Here is a 21,125-nt window from a genome sequence, read left to right as displayed (position 1 = left end):
CCTCTGCACGGCTGAAAAACAGGGAGCTCTCTGACTCGCCAAAATGTTATCTTCTCTCTGCAGAATTCAGTTTAAAGCATCCTGTTGAGAAGCCTACGCGTGGTTGTTCAGAGTGCTGGGGAAAGGTTTAATCTCAACAGGAGCAATTTCACAATGCACAGGCTACTGGACTGCACTGTAAGTCCCATCTGAAGTTCACACGTTCAGCTCACCATAATTAGCTTCTAGCCACAGGAATGGCAGACAACTCAATCTACTGTTAATTAATGGGTTGCAAAGGAAGGGTTCAGAGATCTGGAAAGACTACCAAGTGGACCACACTCATTGCAGCTAACAGCAACAGAGACAGAAATGAAAGCAGGCTGCTGTAAACAGTCAGGCTGAAACAAAGTCAAAAGATGTCAAACGATCAAAAGCACAGTCAAACCACTGGGGTGAGGTTTCAGTGTCAGCAAATGTGATCTTTACTTTCAACTTAAAATTGACCAGTTAGCCTCGTTCATTCTGTGCTGTCATATGACGTGGACCATCATGCTCTTTCCTTGAGCGTGATTGTTCTTGGCAATTTTTTCCACAGAAGTGATTTGCCATTGCCTTCTCTGAACGGTGCCTTTACAAGGCAGGTGACCCCTCACACGATCGATACTTCTCAGGGATTGTCTGCCTGGAGTTAGTGATCACCTAACCAGGATTTGTAATATGCACCGGCTGCTTCTGCAGATACCTGCCACCTGCTCCCGTGGCTTCACGTGACCCTGATCAGTGGGGCGAAGCACGAGCTACACCTTTCCCAAGGGTGACCCGCATGAAAAGGAATGAATGCCTTACGTATCTCCACCCCACCACCCAGATTGGTCATGACTCTTTCCAAATAAGACCATAAAATATCTGAGCAGAATTAGGCCATGTGGCCTATCGGGTCTGCCTTCTCCTCATATCCCTTCGTGCCCTGACCACTCAAGAAGCTATTAACCTCTGCCTTAAACATACATAAAGACTTGCCCTCCACAGCTGCAGGTGGCAAAGAATTCTGCAGACTCAACACCCTCTGGCTAAAGAAATTCCTCCTCATCTCTGTTCTAAGAGGATGCCTCTGTATTGTGAGGCTCTGTCCTCTGGTCTTAGACTCTCCCACTATAAGAATCATCCTCTGCACATCCACACTATCAAGGACTTTCACCATTAGACAGGTTTCAGATGAGGTCACCCCTCATTCTTCTGAATTTCAGTGAATACAAACCCAAGGCCATCACATGCTGCTCATATCAGAAACCGCTTGATCCTGGAATCATTTTCGTGAACATCCTTTAAACCCTCTCCAGGTTTAGCACATCCTTTCAAAGATAAGGGGCCCACAACTGCCAATAAGCCACTGCTTTATCCACTGTATAGAATCTTTCCTGTAATACCATGGGCTCATAGTTTGTTAAGCAGGCTCAGGTGTGGCACCTTGTCAAAGGCCTTCTGAAAATCTTACATAACATCAACTGATTCTCCTTTGTCTATCCTGCTTACTATTTCTTCAAAGAATTCCAACAGATTTGTTAGACAAGATTTCCCCTTGTGGAAACAATGCTGACCTTGGCCTACCATATTATGTGCCTCCAAGTGCCCCGAAAACACATCGCTAACAATTGACTCCAACACCTTCCAACCACTGAGGTCAAGCTAACTGGCCTATATTCATCAAGAAGGGGAGGCTGCCTTTTGATCACTGGTGGGATCACTCTGCTGCTGGAGAGGGGAGACTGCCTTTTGATCGCTGGTGGGATCACTCTGCTGCTGGAGAGGGGAGACTGCCTTTTGATCACTGGTGGGATCACTCTGCTGCTGGAGAGGGGAGACTGCCTTTTGATCGCTGGTGGGATCACTCTGCTGCTGGAGAGGGGAGACTGCCTTTTGATCACTGGTGGGATCACTCTGCTGCTGGAGAGGGGAGACTGCCTTTTCAGCACTGGTGGGATCGCTCACTGCCGGAGTGGGAAAGGCCTGCCGCTGTGCCCAGAGAAAGCCACCCAGGTTTTCTGCATTTTGGATATGGACCTGGAATATAGACTTTTTCTCTAGCTTTAAGTGTTTATATATTCTGTATTGTTTACCCAATCTTTCTTGTTCTTTTTGTGTGCAGAAGAGGGGGATTTGAGTGCCGATGTGCCGTTTCCATTTTTGTTTGTTTTTTTTTGTGCGGGGAGGAGTTACTGCGGGTTGTTGATTGTGCTGTCATTCTTTGCTTTTCTTTCTTGATCTTGTGGCTACCCAGAGAAAAATTTCAGTTGTATACTTTGATAATAAATGAACTTTTGAACATTGGGATCAATGGGACTTCTTTTGGGGCAGTTGTGACTGTACAGAAAGGATAGGTTGCACTTGAATCCAAGGGGGGACAAATATCCTGGAGGGGAGGTTTGCTAAGGCTATTGGGGAGAATTTAAACTAGAATTGCTGGGAGGGTGGGAACTGATTGAGAAAGCTAGGAGACAGTGCAAGAGGGAGGATAGGCAGTTGATAGAGAAGGGATACGCTCAGACCTTTGGTTTGAGATGTGTCTATTTTAACGCAAGGAGTATCATGAAAAAAGTGGATAAGCTTAGAGCGTGGATCAGTACTTGGAGATATGACGTGGCTATTATGGAGACTTGGATGGCTCAGGGGCAGAAATGGTTACTTCGAGTGCCAGGCTTTAGATGTTTCAGAAAGGACAGGGAGGGAGGCAAAAGAGGTGGGGGCGTGGCACTGTTGATCAGGGATAGTGTCATGGCTGCAGAAAAGGAAGAAGTCAAGGAGGGATTGTCTACAGAGACTCTGTGGGTGGAAGTTAGGAACAGGAAGGGATCAATAACTGGATTGGGTGTTTTTTTATAGGCCACCCAATAGTAACAGGGACATTGAGGAGCAGATAGGGAGACAGATTCTGGAACGGTGCAGTAGTAACAGGGTTGTCGTGAAGGGGAATTTTAGTTTCCTCAATATCAATTGGCATCTCCCTAGAGCGGGGGTCGGCAACCCGCGGCTCCGGAGCCACATGTGGCTCTTTTACGTCTGTGCTGCGGCTCCCTGTTGCTTTGGGAAATAATTGGTCAGTATTTAATTAAAATGTATTTTATGTTAGTTTGTTAGTTTTTGAAATGTAATTCTAAATTTGAAGATTATGGTGATCTTGTACAATCTAATTAAGACGTTGTGGCGACCCATTTCCTGACACATCCGAACCGGCTCACAATTAGCCAGCGTTCAGGCTAAGGGAGATAGCCTACGGGGGTTTGTGAGTACGTGTCTTTTGCAGCATCCGTGCCCATGGGGGGCGGGTTGAGGGAGGCTTAAAAGCAAGGCTGTTTAGTTCGAATAAAGCTATCTTTGACTGCAGTTTACTGACTGCGTGTAGCACACCGCTACAATGTGTCTTTATCGCTGGCTGTCCAGAGGGAAGGTGCTGAAACGCTTTGTCGCGTGTCTGGAAGAAGTGAAAACTTTCCTGGGCAGCAAAGGGCCCACCTTTCCTGAGCTAGAACAGCCAGAGTGGCTGGAAAAGCTACACTTCATGGTAGACATGACAGCGCACCTGAACACGCTGAACACAGCTCTTCAGGGGTAAGGACGTACAGCCCTGCACATGTTGGAGGATGTTTTGGCATTCGAGCGCAAGTTGACAGTGCTTGCCAGAGATTTACAGAAAGGCACATTGTCTCACTTCCCCAATTTGAGAGAGTTCAAACAAGGTCACGACATGATAAATTCGGAGTATTTACATTCTGCAATCATCGCAATGCAAACATCGTTTGGGAAACGCTTCTGTGAGTTCAGAGAGGAAAAAAACACATTATCCTTCCCGGTCACTCCCCTAAGCATCGATCCATCCCTACTGAATACGACTGCATTGTCAGGTGTGAGTCAACCTGACCAAGTATGATAAATATTTTAATTGCCTATTATTTTACGTATATTCATATGTTTTCATTGTTCAGTGAAATAGTCCTTTTATTTTTCAGGTTGACAGCTGGCTGACGTTATTTTTGGTTTGCTGCTGGCGGCAAATTTAAGTTTGGCGTTTTTCATAAATACAAGAAGGACTCAAATAGACGTTGAGTATTTTACTTAAAAGTAACCTTCAACTCAACGTCTTTTTTTTGGAGTTCAAAATGTTTTTGTTGCATGCAGAAATGTAATTTTGTTTTCTCTGCAGGAGTTCATCAATTTCATAAATGCAACACATTATAGTTTGTTTATACATAGCATAAAGGCAAAACAAAACGTTGTATGCAGTGTTATTTCATTTTAAATGTCAAACGGGTTTTGTGGCTTCCAGTGTTTTCTTTTCTGTGGGAAACGGGTCCAAGTGGCTCTTTCAGTGGTAAAGGTTGCTGACCCCTGGTCTAGAGCGATGGAGTGGAGTTTGTTAGGTGTGTTCAGGAAGGTTTCCTGACACAAGATGTAGATAAGCCTACAAGAGGAGAGGCTGGACTTGATTTGCTATGGGGAAATGAACCTGGTCCGGTGTCAGATCTCTCAGTGGGAGAGCATTTTGGAGATAGTGATCATAATTCTATCTCCTTTACAATAGCATGGGAGAGGCATAGGAACAGACAAGATAGAAAAGTGTTTAATTGGAGTAAGGGGAAATATAAAGCTATCAGGCAGGAACTTGGAAGCATAGATTGGGAACAGATGTTCTCAGGGAAATGTGGCAAATGTTCAGGGGATATTTGTGTGGGGTTCTGCATAGGTACGTTCCAATGAGACAGGGAAAGGACGGTAGGGTACAGGAACTGTGGTATACAAAGGCTGTTGTAAATCTAGTCAAGAAGAAAAGAAAAGCTTACGAAAAGTTTAAAAAAACTAGGTAATGATAGAGATCTAGAAAATTATAAGGTTAGCAGGAAGGAGCTTAAGAATGAAATTAGGAGAGACAGAAGGGGATATGAGAAGGCCTTGGCGAACAGGATTAAGGAAAACCCCAAGACATTCTACAAGTATGTGAAGAGCAAGAGGATACGATGTGGGAGAACAGGACCAATCAAGTGTGACAGTGGAAAAGTGTGTATAGACCGGGAGAGATAGCAGAGGTACTTAACGAATACTTTGCTTCAGTATTCACTACGGAAAAGGATCTTGGCGATTGTAGGGATGACTTACAGAGGATCGAAAAGCTTGAGCTTGTAGAGATTAAGAACGAGGATGTGCTGGAGCTTTTGGAAAGCATCAAGTTGGATAAGTCGCCAGGACTGTATGAGATGTACACCAGGTTACTATAGGAGATGAGGGAGGAGATTGCTGAGTTTCTGGCAATGATCTTTGAATCATCAATGGGGATGGGAGAGGTTCTGGAGGATTGGAGGGTTTCAGATGTTGTTTCCTTATTCAAGAAAGAGAGTAGAGATAACCCAGGAAATTATAGGCCAGTGAGTCTTACTTCAGTGGTTGGTAAGTTGATGAAGAAGTTTCTGCAAGGCAGGATTTATGAACATTTGGAGAGGCATAATATGATTAAGAATAGATTAGGAATGGCTTTGTCAAAGGCAGGTCATTTTTTGAGGATGTGACTAAACACATTTGATGAAGATAGAGCAGTAGATGTAGTGTGTATGGATTTCAGCAAGGCATTTGACAAGGTACCCCATGCAAGGTTTATTGAGAAAGTAATGAGGCATGGGATCCAAGGGGACATTGCTTTGTGGACCCAGAACTGGCTTGCACACAGAAGGCAAAGAGTGGTTGTAGATGGATTATATTCTGCATGGAGGTCAGTGACCAGTGTTGTGCCTCAGGGATCTGTTCTGGGACCCTTACTCTTCGTGATTTTTATAAATAACCTGGATGAGGAAGTGGAGTGATGGGTTAGTAAATTTGCTGATGACACTAAGGTTGGGGGTGTTGTGGATAGTGTGGAGGGCTGTCAGAGGTTACAACGGGACATTGATAGGATGCAAAACTGGGTTGAGAAGTGGCAGATGGAGTTCAAGCCAGATAAGTGTGAGGTGGCTCATTTTGGAAGGTCAAATGTGATGGCAGAATATGGTATTAATGGTAAGACTCTTGGCAGTGTGGATGATAGAAACATAGAAAACCTACAAAGCAATACAGGCTCTTTGGCCCACAAAGCTCTGCCAAACACAACCATACCTTAGAAATTACCTAGATATACCAACAGCCCTCTATTTTTCTAAGCTCCATGTACCTGTCCAGGAGTCTCTTAAAAGATCCTATCGTATCCGCCTCCACCACCGTCGCCGGCAGCCCATTCCACGCACTCATCACTCTGTAAAAAACTTACCCGACATTTCCTCTGTACCTACTTCCAAGCTCCTTAAACCTGTGCCCTCTCGTGCTAGCCAATTCAGCCCTGGAGCCCTGGGAAAAAGCTTCTGACTATCCACACAATTAGAGGGATCTTGGGGTCCGAGTCCATAGGACACTCAAAGCTGCTGCACAGGTTGACTCCGTGGTTAAGAAGGCATACGGTGTATTGGCCTTCATCAAACATGGAATTGAGTTCAATAGCCAAGAGGTAATGTTACAGCTATGTCAGACCCTGGTCAGACCCCACTTGGAGTACTGTGCTCAGTTCTGGTCACCTCACTACAGGAAGGATGTGGAAAGGGTGCACAGGAGATTTACAAGGATATTGCCTGGATTGGGGAGCATGCCTTATGAGAATAGGTTGAGTGAACTCAGCCTTTTTTCCTTGGAGTGACGGAGGATGAGAGGTGACCTGATAGAGGTGTATAAGATGATGAGAGGCATTGATTGTGTGGATAGTCAGAGGATAGCACAAGAGGGAATAGTTTTAAAGTGCTTGAAAGTAGGTACAGAGGTAATGTTGGGGTAAGGTTTTATTACACAGAGAGTGGTGAGTGTGTGGAATGGGCTGCCGGCGGCGGTGGTGGAGGCGGGTACGATAGGGTCTTTTAAGAGCCTCTTGGATGGGTAGATGGAGCTTAGAAAAATATAGGGGTATGGGTCACCCTAGGTAATTTTTAAAGTAAGTACATGATCGGCAGAGCTTTGTGGGCCAAAGGGCCTGTATTGTGTTGTAGGTTTTTCTATGTTTCTCTGAACCTATTAATGGTAATGGTAGAGGTCAGATCTCTGCACAGATGTCACTAAAATGCCAATGGTAATGGGTACAGTTAAAATGGAAAAACTAAAATAAACCATGCGAATTTCCTCTGGGTGCTCTGGTTTCCTCCCACAGTCCAAAGAAATAGCAGTTAGTGAACTGTGGGCATGAATTATTGGCGCTGGAAGCACAGTGACATTGGGTTGCTGTCCCCAGCACATCCTTGGACTGTGTTGGTTTTTAATGCAAATAACGAATTTTCAGTTTCAATCAAAACCACGTACTCTCTGTGCCCCTTGCACTTGCTGCTGAAAAGCTCTTTCGCTTTAACATGTTGTCTCTGTCTCTGACACGCTCTCTCATTCTTTTCCTCTCTCTGATGCGCGCACACACACACACACCCACCCACCCACCCACCAGCTCCCTGGCTAATACCTTCAATAATCACAAGATGCCATTTGATGAGTTGTCTAATAACAAACAAGAGAAAATCCACAGATGCTGGAAATCAGAACAGCACACACAAAATACTGGAGGCCTGCTGAGCTCCTCCAGCGCTCTGTGTGTGTTGATGAGCTGACTGAGAGGTGAGAGGGGAGACTACAGGAGGGACAGGAGCCCCAGCTCTAGGTGACATGCTGCAGGTAACCATCAACACATGTTGACCAAAGGAAGGACTCGGTGACTAAGCCTGTAGAAATGAAGGGTGGAACCCTGCTAACAGGAACTAACACACCTTTTGAACACACAGTGAGTTTTTTTCTCGTAAGGCACTTAACAAAATACAAGTCTGACATTGGTTGCTGAATGTTTTATCAATGCATACTGATACATTCCCTGTCTTCAGTTACATGGGAAGTCACAATTCCTACTCCTGAAACTGCAGACATTTTAATTTTTACCTTTATTGTTCTGTGTATGGGGTCGACACCTGTCTTGTAATTCTCTGCTGCTCATTTACAGCCGTACCACATGACCCTAAGACTTAGGCCATTCGGTCCATCGAGTCTGCTCCAACATTCTATCATGGCTGATTTATTATCCCTCTCAAACCCATCCTCCTGCCTTCTTTGCATAGCCTCTGACATGCTGACTAATATAAACCTCAGCTTTTAATATACACAATGACTTGAATTCCACAGCCATCTGTGGCAATGAATTCCACAGACTCTGGCTAAAGAAATTCCTCATTTCTGTTCTAAATCGACATCCTCGACTTTAAGGCTATACTTTCTCATTCCTGGATGTTTTTTGCTCCCTCTTGCTTTGCGTACTTGTTCTTGCAGAATCGTGATTCCTGGACAATCTCTAATGGAACGACAAACTTCAGGCCATGTCACTCAGAGATTTGTGCTAATGTCCTGTTATGACTATTTGTGCCATTGTAACAATTTGTGCTGTGTGTGACTGCACGCACAATGTTTTGCACCTTGCCCCAGAGAACACTATTTTGTTTAGCTGTATAACTGTGTATGGTCGAATGACTATTAAATTAACTTTGAACCAGTTAAATATCTCAGATGTTTATCTATTTCTCAGGCAATGGACATAATACATTCTACAGATGCCAAGAAAACATTGCCCAACTCATTACAGGACCAGCCGCCGCATTAACTATTGACACAAAGCAGGATGGATCAATAGATTCTGACATTACATCACCAGCATTACATGGCCAACAGCATTACACCACCAGCATTACATGACCAGCAGCAGCCTGAACTGTTGACACAAAGCAGGGTAGATCAATGGATTCTGACATTACCATCTGCATGTCGCAGCAGAAATCAGATTTATCAAGCCAACCACACACAACAAGCTGGAGGAACTCAGCACGTCAGGCAGCATTTATGGAGAGCAATAAACAGTTGATGCTTTATGTCAAAACCCTTCAAATCCTGATGACGAGTCTCGGCATAAAACTGAGACAGTTTGCTCTCCTCCATACCTGCTGAGTTCCTACAGCATTTTGTGAGTGTTGCGTAGGCTGAATAGCTCTCTGACAGAAATACTGATTAAGAAACCACACAAAGAGTATTCATCTCGTTATCAGAGAAAGATTAACATCCACATAATCAAAAAGCACTGAATGCTGTTTCCCTGTACAGGTTTACCCCGCTATCCAAAGGTAGAGCGTTCCTATGAAATGGCTCGTAAGCCGGAACATCGTAAAGAAGCAATTACCATTTATTTATATGGAGAAAGTTTGTGAGCATTCGCAGACCCGAAAAATAACCTACAAAATCATGCCAAATAACACATAAAACCTAAAATAATAGTAATATATAGTAAAAGCAGGAATGATCTGATAATTACACAGCCTATATAAAGTAGGAATATTTTTCTGCAAACATTGCAGCACTGTGCACCGTAGCGAAAATCTCACGCAAACGCTCTTGGCAGCATTCCTGGCAAAAACACACGGCGCAAGAGCTCTCGGCAGAAGCACTTTTTCCGGTAACCTTTAATCTATGAAGCTGCCAAATCATACTAAATAACACATAAAAATACACAGCCTATATAGCGTAGAAATAATGTACGTCCAGTGTAGTTTCACTTACCAGAATCGGGAAGATAGTGACCACACTGACGATGGTGTGTTAGGCTGAGTTGTCGGAGGTTTGGGGTGGTGGGACACTGGGAGGTCATCTCATCTTCGTCTGTTTCCATCAGGGCAGGCAGGTCACCTTCTTCTATGCCTGCCTGCCTCAATGTCGAAGGTCGAGGTTCGCCATCTGCTGTGGCTGATGTGGAAGGCTTGAAAAATGACAGTATGCTTGACTGCTTAGCCTCACTCATTTTTCTATCACACAGTTCTTTGTAAGCACTCAAACCATCTTGCAAATATGCCCTAAACCTACATACCCTTTCAAAATTAAAGTCATACTTTTCTGCAATCATTGCAGTTCTGTCAATCACAACGAAAATCTCACGCAATCGCTTCCCGTTCAGTTCCTGGACGACTTCACCTTCTGACCGTTCACTACTGCATTCGGCTTCAACTGTTATCCCTTCCTCTTCATCAGCTCTTCATCTGTCAGTTCTTGGTCATGGGATGCCAAAACCTCTTCAACATCATCTTCGTCAACTTCCACAAACCCTTAGCCAAACTCACTATGTCCTTACTTCGTTCACCATGACTGAAACGCTTAATTATGTCTAGTTTCACGCTAAGTGTAACACGCTCTTTTAGGCTTTTCTGATATCTTAGAACTCATCTTGCTAACGGAGCACAAAGTAAATTGACATAAAGCACAGATGCTCACAGGTACATGTTTAAGCAATGCCAGCTAGAATGCCGTTCCGGGGGAGGAGCTTGGCTGCTCGGGGCACTGCCTTTTCTCGTAACAGTGAAAACACCTTCTGTTAGCGAAAACAGGTAACTAATGTAGGTCTTTCCTAACAGTGAGGTGCCACAAAGCGAACAGTTGAAAGACGGGGGACACCTGTAATGCAAACACAGTTTGAACCCAGAGAGGGTGTCACGTTACCTAGATGGCAGCTTCCACTAGATGTCACCACCGAGCAAGGACAGCGCTCGCAGGCGGACGTAGAGTTAGCCTGAGGCTTTCTGTAGTAGCTCTCCTTGCATCTCTCACAGTTCACTCCTTCGGTATTCCCAGTGCAGTTCAAGCAGACACCTAGAACCAAATAAAACAGAACAAATGAGGAGAGGGCTTCAGTCTGAAACGTTTGCAGAAGATATTCAAGATTGTTTATTGTCATTCATCAGTACTCAAGTGTAAAGGAGAACAGAATAATTGTTACTCCGGATCCGATGCAGCAAAAGTAAAGCACAAAAAATAAGGACACAATCATATTAAAACCACAATAAATATAAATAGATTGATTTAAAGTCCATAAAGTGATGCTAGGTACAGGAGAGTTTGTACATATGGTGACTGACAAGAAACAGGAGTGGAAGGGTGGGTTGGTGGGTGGAGGTGTTGATCAGCCTTACAGCTTGGGGGAAGTAATTGTTTCTCCGAAATGATCTTTGAAAAGAAATGATTGTTATTCTGGATCCGATGCGGTGCAAACACAGTATGCGTAAAAGGCTGTTGGCGGTCTGGATTTCAGTTGGCCATGTGAGTAGTGAAGGAAGCATTGATTTAATTCAATAAACCGAACTGGCAATCAATTAATTCCAGGGATCTGATCAAAGCCAGACAACGATGGTCAGTCAGAGAGCCGAGGGCAGCGGCTGGACACACACACACACGTGGACACAGTTAGCTCCAACATCTGGAATGAATATTCTCCATGATCTGGGTCTATTTATCCAATAATTACACCATGGCAGAAATGCACGTTGTATGATACTTAGCCCCGCTATTGCAGACAGGGAGCTGATCAGAGCTCACGCGCTCCATTACATTGTGATTTTATAACAAAAATTCACACAACAGAAGAGCTGTGGAAGTGTTCCAATAAAGAGAGAGGGTCTCCCAGCCCTCGGAGCCTGCTCCCCCGTTTAATGAGGTCACAGTTCACCTGACCCTTACTTCAGCTCTGCGCTCCCGTCTCTCTGTAACCTTTCACCCCCTGCTCATCAACAATCCCAGCCGACGAATATTCACCGTCTGCACTCTCCTTTGAAGAAAAGTCTAAAGACTCGCCAGACTCCCAGAGAAGAAAATCGATCTAATTTCTGCTTTACACAACGACCACCAACCAATCTTTAAACAGTAAATCCTAGTTCTACATGTGAGGGGCAAGACATTTTTTACACAGAGACGGTGGGTGTCTGGGGTGGTGGTAGAGACAGATGCGTTATAGATGATTAGATAGGCACATGAAAGCCAGGAAAATGGACATTGTATAGGCAGAGAGATTAGTTAGGTTGCCCATATTTTAATTGACTCGGCACAACATTGTGGGCTGAAGGGACTGTTCCTATGTTCTATGTTTATTCTCCCATGAAAGTAATCTAGAACTTATCAAGCTCCACGAAGTAAATTATAACAAAATTTGCAAGAAAGAACACAAATTAAGTTCAAAAACTCCTCTTTGGTGTGCAGTGATCAAAGTTCAGCCCCTTTATCCAAGTTAATTATATAATTGTTTGAAGAGCAAGACCCCAGTAGGAAATATATTCACAAGGTATCATAGAAGTGGTAGGAACATTTATACTTGAAAGGCAGGTGGTCTCTCAGCCTCAAGTACACCTCCACATTCAATGAGGTCGTGGTTGATTGCACCATAACCTCAACTTCTCAATGAAGGGCAGAACTGTACCGTAGGGGCTAACATATAGCTGTACAGCACCAGCGAATGGAGTTCCATTCCTGCCACTGTCTGTAAGGAGTTGGTACATTCTTGCTGTGACTGCAATGGTTTCCTTAAGATACAGGAACAGAAGTAAGCCATTCGACCCATCAAGTCTGCTCTGCCATTCAATCATGGGCTAATCTAATTCTTCCAGTCATCCCCACTCCCCTGCCTTCAACCCATATCCTTTGATGCCCTGGCTATTCAAGAACCTATCTATCTCTGCCTTAAATGCACCCAATGACTTGACCTCCACAGCCACTCGTGGTAATAAATTCTACAGATTTACCACCTCGGACTAAAGTAATTTCTCCACATCTCTGTCTAATCCTGCAGTTGTGCCCTCTTATCCTAGACTCCCCTACCATGGGAACTAACTTTGCCATATCTAATCTGTTCAGACCTTTTAACATTTGGAATGTTTCTATGATATCCCCCCTCATTCTCCTGAACTCCAGGGAATACAGCCCAAGAACTGCCAGATGATCTTCATACGGTAACCCTTTCATTCCCGGAATCATTCTTGTGAATCTTCTCTGATCCCTCTCCAGTGTCAATATATGCTTTCTAAAATAAGGAGCCCAAAACTGCACACAATACTCCAAGTGTGGTCTCACGAGTGCCTTATAGCCTCAACATCATGTCCCTGCTCTTATATTCTATACCTCTAGAAATGAATGCCAACATTGTATTTGCCTTCTTCGCCGCCGACTCAACCTGGAGGTTAGCCTTTAGAGTATCTTGCACAAGGACTCCCAAGTCCCTTTGCATCTCTACATTTTGAATTCTCTCCCCATCTAAGTAATAGTCTGCCCGTTTATTTCTTCCACCAAAGTGCATGACCATACACTTTCCAACGTTGTATTTCATTTGCCACTTCTTTGCCCATTCCCCTAAACTATCTAAGCCTCTCTGCAGGCTCTCTGTTTCCTCAACACTAACTGCTCCTCCACCTTTCTTTGTATCATCAGCAAATTTAGCCACAATCTCTTAATACCATAGTCCAGATCATTGACATACATCATAAAAAGCAGCGGTCCCAGTACCGACCCCTGTGGAACTCCACTGGTAATCAGCAGCCAGCCAGAATAGGATCCCTTTATTCCCACTTCCTGTTTTCTGCCGACCAGCCAATGCTCCACCCATGCTAGTAAATCCCCTGTAATTCCATGGGCTCTTATCTCGCTAAGCAGCCTCATGTGCAGCACCTTGTCAAAGGCCTTCTTTAAATCCAGGTACACCATATCTACTGCATCTCCTTTGTCTACCTTGCTTGTAATTTCCTCAAAGAATTGCCACAGGTTTATCAGGCAGGATTTTCCTTTCAGGGAACCATGCTGACTTAGGCCTATCTTGTCATTGTTAGAGTGATTTTTGGGTTTAGGGCATTTACATTTAGCAAATGGCTTTGGCTACCAGTCTTCTGTTCCTTAACAACGTATTGTGGATTTAATTTGGAACAAAGCATACCTAAATGCTGTGAATCCCAATCCATAGACCGTGCTGGTGCCTGTGGGATGGATGTGAACCAGAAGTTGCGAAGTTTATACGTAGGTTCAAAAGAAAGCACTGTCTATACTTCGTAAATATGGAATTGTCCTTTGTGTTTAGCAAATAAATATCGAGCCCACATTGGGCCAGCAGAGCTTTCCACCGGAAGCGTCTCCATATGATGCCTGCTATACCTTGTTTTGTCCAATAAAGGAGCTGCTTTGCATCTACCAGTAACTCACTGCGGTGATTTCACTCATGCAACAACAGCCATGTGCCTTCAGGTACTCCGTAATCTCATCCCTAACAACTGATTCCAACAAATTCACAACCACTGATGTCAGGCTAACACATCAAGTTTCCTTTCTGCTGCCTCCCACCCTTCTTAAATAGCGGAGTAACATTTGAGTCATCCAGTACAATGCCAGAATCTGTCTATTCTTGAAAGATCATCGTCAATGCCTCTGCAATCTCTCCAGCTGCTTCCTTCAGAACCCGAGGGTGCATTCCATCAGCCCAGCCTCAGACCATTAAGTTTCCTGAGCACCTTCTCAGTTGTAATTTTTGCTGCACAAACTTCACTTCCCTGACACTTCCGAATGTCTAGTATACTGCAGACGTATTCCACTGTGAAGACTAATGCAAAATATACATTCAGTTCCTCTGCCATCTCTGCATCTCTCATTACAATATCTCCAGCGTCATTTTGTATTGGTCCTATATCTACCCTCGACTCTCTTTTACCCTTTAGATACTTAAAAAAGCTTTGAGTATCTTCTTTGATATTAGTCACCAGCTTCCTCTCATAATTCATCCTTTCCATCTGAATGACCTTCTTAGTTTCCTTCTGCAAGTTCTTAAAAGCTCCCCAATCCTCTATCTTTTCACTAGCTCTGGCTTCCTTGTCTGCCCTCTCATTTCCTCTGGGTGCTCCGATTTCTTCCCAAAGTCCAAAGGGTTAGTGAGTTGTGGGAATGATGATGACACTGGCAGGTTGCCCCAGCACATCCTCGGACTGTGTTAGTCACTGATGCAAACGATGCATTTTACAGGGTCACAGAGGATTACAGCACCAAAACAGGCCTTTCGGCCCATCTAGTCCATGCCAAAAACATTTAAATTGCCCACTCCCATCAACCTGCACTGGGGCCCCTACTATCCATGTACCTATCTAAACTTCTCTCAAACATTGAAATCAAGCTCACATTTACCGTTTGTGCTGGCAGCTCGTTCCACACTCCCAAGACCCTCTGAGTGAAGAATTATCCCCACCACAATGACTAGTTTCTGTTGCATCCTCCATAGTTAAGACCAACATAGATAACTGTGCAATGCATCTGCTGCCTGTTTTATTTTCCATTATATGTGCCGACTCACATTCCACACAACCGACACTCTCTTTGTTTGCTTCCTTTTTAAAATCCCCTGCAGTGTTGCAGTTAGCACGATGCCATTACAGCTCGGGCCATTGGAGTTCGGAGCTCAATTCCAGTGTTCTCTGCAAGACTTCCCCATGTGCGCGCGGGTTTCCTCAGGGTGCTCCGGTTTCCTCCCACAGTCCAAAGACTTACTGGTTAGTAGGTTAATTGGTCATTGTAAATTGACCTGTAATGCGGCCAGGGTCAAATAGGTGGCTTGCTGGGCAGTGGGACTTGGATAGCCAAACGGGCCTGTTCCGCGCCCTTTCTCTAAGTAAATAATTAATAATAAAACAAATAATTAGGCAATACATCCCGTCAGCAAGTTCTGCCTTTGATTAAAAAGAACAGTTCATTGTGTCCATGTTACTGTATCTTGATTGAATAAAAAGCTCAGATGATAGTTCTCTCGAAGTGATAACGCCCACATTTCCCCGTGGCTTACAGCCTAACACTGCATCTATGAACCACCACACCATGTAGGTTGCACTGCTTCAGTGAGCATCTTTGCAGAGACTGTACTTTGGATTAGAACTTTGTACACTGACTCCAGTATCGCTGCTCACTGTTCTGCATCATCGCAGGCTTCTGGATCATTCCGGTAATGCAGGACTCTGGAACAGGGGCATGGACGGTGGAGGATTGGAGGACTGTGTGGGACGGTAGGGTTTATTGACATTGCAGTAGGTTGAAAGGTCAGCACAAGATCATGGGCCAAAGAGCCTGTACTGTGCTGTAATGCTCTGTTTTATAATCATCCCATTTATCTGCTGAGACGGGAGCCGCACTGATTGAGACGGACCACCGACAGAGCTGGGTAACAAGCAGCAGCCAGTTACGGCAGCACTCTAGCCTTCAGTACTTCAAATGGTGAGGTCAGTTCTGTCACACCATGTAAAGGTATGTGGGGTGAATGTCACAACCGTCTCAATGATGGACGTCAAGTCAGGCACCTACCGAGGTTATACCAGGTTCAGACTCAAATTGCAAAGAAAGCACAGCAGTATCTCTACTTCCTTCGGAGTGTGTAAAGATTCAGCATGATAACAAATTTTGACCAAGTTCTATAGATGTAGTGTAGTGACTGGCTGTAACACGGCCTAGTATGGAAACACCATGCATTTGAATGGAAAATCCTACAAAAGCTTGTGGATTCAGCTCAGTACATCACAGGTAAAGCCCTCCCAACCACTGAGCGCATCTACATGCAACTCTGTTGTAGAAAAGCAGCATCCATCATCAGAGATCCCCAGCACCCAGGCCAGGCTCTTTTCTCACTGCTGCTATCAGGGAGAAGGTACAAGAGCCTCAGGACTCACACCACCAGGAACAGTTACTACCCCTCAACCATCAGGCTCTTGAACAGAAGGGGATAACTATATTCACGTCCATCCATTGAGATGTTCCTACAATTAATGGACTTTAAGGACTCTATCGTGTTATCTCATGGACTTATTATTTATTGCTATTTATTTATATTTGCAAATTTTGTTGTCTTCTGCACTCTGGCTGATCTTTCATTGATCCTGTTAAAGCTACTACTCTATAGATTTGCTGAGAATGCCCACAGGAAAATTAATCTCAGTGTTGTATGTGGTGACAGAGATGTATTCTGTTAATAAAACTTACTTTGAATGTTAAACTTTATTTATCATATGTACATTGAAACATACAGTGAAAAGTGTCATTCTGCAGTATCAACCAAAACAATTAAGGATGTGCTGGAGACAGCTTGCAGTTTGTCACACATTCCAGCACCAACAGAGCAGGTCCACAACTTTTGGCACAAACAACAACAAATTAAAACAACAGCAGAACAAGCCACTTCCCCACCCACTGTAGTTTATTATCAAAGTACGTATATGCCACCATATACTACCCTGAGATTCATTTTCTTGTGGGCATTCACAGTAAAAACAAAGAAACACAACAGAATCAGTGAAAATCTGCACCCAAGTCAAACAACCAATGTGCAAAAGGCATCAATTGTGCAAATACAAATAAATAAATGAATACATAAATAAACAAACAAATAAATAAACAAATAATATCAAGAACATAAGTTATACTTTAATGTATTTGAAAGTGAGCCCAGAAGTTGTGAGAACACTTCAGTGTTGAGTTGAGTGAAGTTATCCCCTTTGGTTCAAAGTCTGATGGGCTTAGGGTAATAACTGCTCCTGAACCTGGTGGTGTGGGTCCTGAGGCTCCTGTATCTCCTTCCTGATGTCAGCAGTGAGAAAAGAAGATGTTCTCTTCTTGAGGGTGGGAGTCCTTGATGATGACAATGATGCTTTCCTGCCACAGTGCTCTGTGTAGACATACTTAATAGCGGGGAGGGCTTTGCCTATGATGGAGTGGACCTTATCCTCTACTTTTTGTAGGATTTTCTGTTCAAGGGCATTGGTGTTTCCATTCCAGGCTGTGATGCAACCGGTCAATAGACTCTCCATCACACGTCTATAGACGTTTGTCAAAGTTTCAGATGAATCTTCGCAAACATCTGAGAAAGTAAAGGCTCCGCCGTCTTTTCAATGGCATTTTATGCTGGATCCCGGACAGATCCTCTGAAATGATCACACAGAGGAATTTAAAGTTGCTGACCCTCTCCACCTCTGATCCTCCGATGAGGACTGGCTCCTGGGCCTGAGCAAGAGGTTGTTGCCATGACACCACTCAGCCAGATTTCAATCTTCCTCCTATTTGCTGATTTGTCACCATCTTTGATTAGCCCCATACAGTCAGCAAACTTGAATATGTCACTGGAGCTGCGCTTAGCCACATAGTCCTAAGTATAAAGTGAGTAGAGAGGGGCTAAGCACACAGCCTTGTGGTGCACCTGTGCTAATGGAGATTGTGGAGGAGATGCTGTCGCAAATCTGAACTGACTGAGGTCTGCAAGTGAGGAAACAGGAGGATCCAATTGCACAAAGAGTTATTGAAGCCAAGTCTTGAAGCTTAGTGATTGGTTTTGAGAGGGTTATGGTATTAAATGCTGAGCCGTAGTTGATAAAGAGCATCCTGGTGTATGCACCTTCACTGCCAAGATGTTTCAGGTTTGAGTGAAATGACATCTGGTGTTAACCAGTTGTGACAGTAGGCAGACTGGAGTGGATCCAAGTCACTCCTCAGACAGGAGTTAATAAACCTCTCAGAACACTTCATCATAGTGCATGTTAAGTGCTTCTAGAGAATTGTAATTGAGGGGAATTATCACATTCTTCTTAGGCACCAGTATCATTGAAGCCTGCTTGAAGCAGTTGTGAACTGGCTGTACTGCCCAGGGCCAGGCTTTTAGTCCCAGTCAGTGGGCGATAACCAATAAGCTGTTCACAGCTCAGCGCACACTGCCTTCCTGCCAACTTTACTCCACGTTAGGAGACATTAGATATCACATGTAGTCCATTATAACATTATGCCTGTAGATTCCCCCAAAGCTCCGCCTGTGTTTGACCAACACATCCTTCACTCACACCAACAGCCAACCAACAAGGAACCACTGGTCACTGACACAATGATGTGCCAGGGTTTTATCACAGCATCATATCACAAACACAAGATACTGGAAATCCAGAGCAACACACACAAAACAGTGGAGGAACTCAGCAGGTCAGGTAGCCTCTATGGAAAAGAATAAACAGTTGCCATTTTGGGCCAAGACTCTTCATCAGGGCTGGAAAGGAAGGGGGAAGAAACCAAATAAGGTGGTGGGGGTACAAGCAAGAAGATGATAGGTGAGGGGGGAGGGAGGGATGAAGTGAGGAGCTGGGAGGTGTTAGGTGTAACAGAGAACTTAGAATATTATGGCAGAGCACAGGCCCTTCGGCCCACAACTGAACCTATGCTAAGGTCAATCTAACCTTTCCCTCCTACACAGTCCTCCATTTTTCTACAAATGTGAAGAGGTGAAGGGGGTGAAGGAGGAGGAATCTGATAGGAGAGGAAAGTGGACCATGTGAGAAAGAGAAGGAGGGGAACAGAGGGAGGTGATGGGCAGGCGAGGAAAAGAAAAGAGGCAAGAAGGGAACCAGAATGGGGAATGGGAAAAGAAAGAAGGGGGAGAGGGGAGAAATTATCAAAAGTTAGAGAAATCAATGATCATGTTGTCAGGTGCTTCTCCAACCTTAAGAAGAACTATGGAGAGGTACAGAGAAGACGCTTCAGGCTAGGCCCTTCATCAGGACCGGAGAGGGAGGAGGGGGAAATCAGAATTAGAAGGGTGGGGGGGTGAGGGAAGGTGAGACCAGGTGAGGGGGAAGGAGGAAGGAAAGGAGGAGGGGAACCAGAAGGTGATGGACAGGTGAGTGGAAGAGAAGGGGTGAGAGGAGAGCCAGAACGGGAGGGAAAAAAAAATTACCAAAAGCTGGAGAAATCAGATTGAAGGCTACTTAAACAGAATATGAGGTGTCGCTCCTCAAACCTGAGTGTGCCCTCGTTGTGGCAATAGAGGTGGCAATGGACCAACATGTTAGAATGGGACTGGGGAGTAGAATTAAAATAGTTGGCTACTGGGAAGTTCTGCTGGTTGAGGACCAAGCAAACGTGCTCGACAAAGTGGTCCCCAAATCTATGTTAGACATCACCGATGTAGAAGAGGCCACATTGGAAGGACCAGATACAGTAAAAGATCCCAACAGATTTGCAGGTGAAGCGCTGCTTCACCTGGAAGGACTATTTGGGGCCCTGAATGCAGGTGAGGGAGGAGGGGAATGGGCAGGTCTAGGACATGTTCTCAGCTTGCGGAGATGAATGCAAGGAGGGAGATCAGTGGGGAGGGACAAATCCAATTTTATTTTGATTTCTTTCCTTTTCTTTTCCCGTCCTAATGAAGGGTCTCAGACCAAAACGGCAACTGCTTATGCCTCTCCATAGATGTTGCCTGACCTGCTGAATTCCTCTAACAATTTTATGTGTGTTACTCTGGATTTCCAGCAACTGCAGAATCTGGTGTGTTTATGGTGGAATGGGAGTGGGAAGTAAATTAAAATGGATGACCATCTGGAATTCTTGCCTTTAGTGGGGGACAGAGTGAAGGGGCTCAACAAAGCGGTTTCCCAGTCAACATCAGGTGGGGTAGATCTATCTCTGAAGATCTGATAACAGTGGGTCTGCTAATGCACCTCCCCGGTGTGTTTATAATAATCTCACTGGGCTAATGAGTCGGGTTACAGTGACATTATGGCTTTTGAATTATTGGGCTAAACACAACTAGATAACTAATTTTTGTAACAGAATACATGCAACAATCAATTGAGAAGTCTTAATGAACAGGAAAGGAATTAAGTTTAATTGCATCATCTCTACCAACGACCCATAGAAAACAAACAAAAAATATCCAGCTCATCAGCTTGTCACCATGGCAACCACTGAAAATTACGGTGTGGTACTGTTCCCGTTCCTGATGCAAGCTTGCAAAGTCTTTTTGTCTAGCTCGCTGCTATTACTATGATAATCAATCAGTGTTAAGACCAAAAGAACTCGGAGCAGGATTCGGCCATCCTGCCCATCGAGCCTGCTCTACCATTCAATAAAATCCTGGCTGAACTGGCCAAGGACTCAGCTCCATCTACCTTATCCCCAGAACCCATAATACCCTGCTGCACAAACATCTATCTAATTGTGTCTTAAATATATTTAACGAGGTAGCCTCCACGATGTCCCCAGACAGAGAATTCCAGATACATTACTTTCTGAAACCTTCCAAATATTGAAAGGCTTGGATAGGGTGGATGTGGAGAGGATGTTTCCTATGGTCAGAGGGCCTATGACCAGATGGCACAGCCCCAGAATAGAGGGACGTCCATTTAGATGAGGTGGGATTTCTTTAGCCAAAACTGATTACTGGTGCAGTAAGGCGGTGTGCCAACTGCAATGCCACCAGGTTGCCTCAG

The 21,125-nt window shown here is 44.4% G+C and overlaps 1 protein-coding gene across 2 annotated transcripts in view; it reads right to left on the bottom strand.

Annotated features, from left to right (window-relative positions):
- Positions 1 to 21,125, bottom strand: part of LOC132407467 (multiple epidermal growth factor-like domains protein 9) — a 205,789-nt gene that overhangs the window by 22,277 nt on the left and 162,387 nt on the right. For both annotated transcript variants that reach the window (XM_059994038.1, XM_059994039.1), the window contains exon 4: positions 10,546 to 10,695. In XM_059994038.1, coding sequence (XP_059850021.1) covers positions 10,546 to 10,695 — 150 coding nt within the window. The remainder of the gene's footprint in view (positions 1 to 10,545; positions 10,696 to 21,125) is intronic.

Source organism: Hypanus sabinus, chromosome 18, assembly GCF_030144855.1.
Source record: "Hypanus sabinus isolate sHypSab1 chromosome 18, sHypSab1.hap1, whole genome shotgun sequence".
NCBI lineage: Eukaryota > Metazoa > Chordata > Chondrichthyes > Myliobatiformes > Dasyatidae > Hypanus > Hypanus sabinus.
The sequence above is the reverse complement of the archived record's forward strand: the minus strand, read 5'-3'. Positions and strand labels throughout refer to the sequence as shown.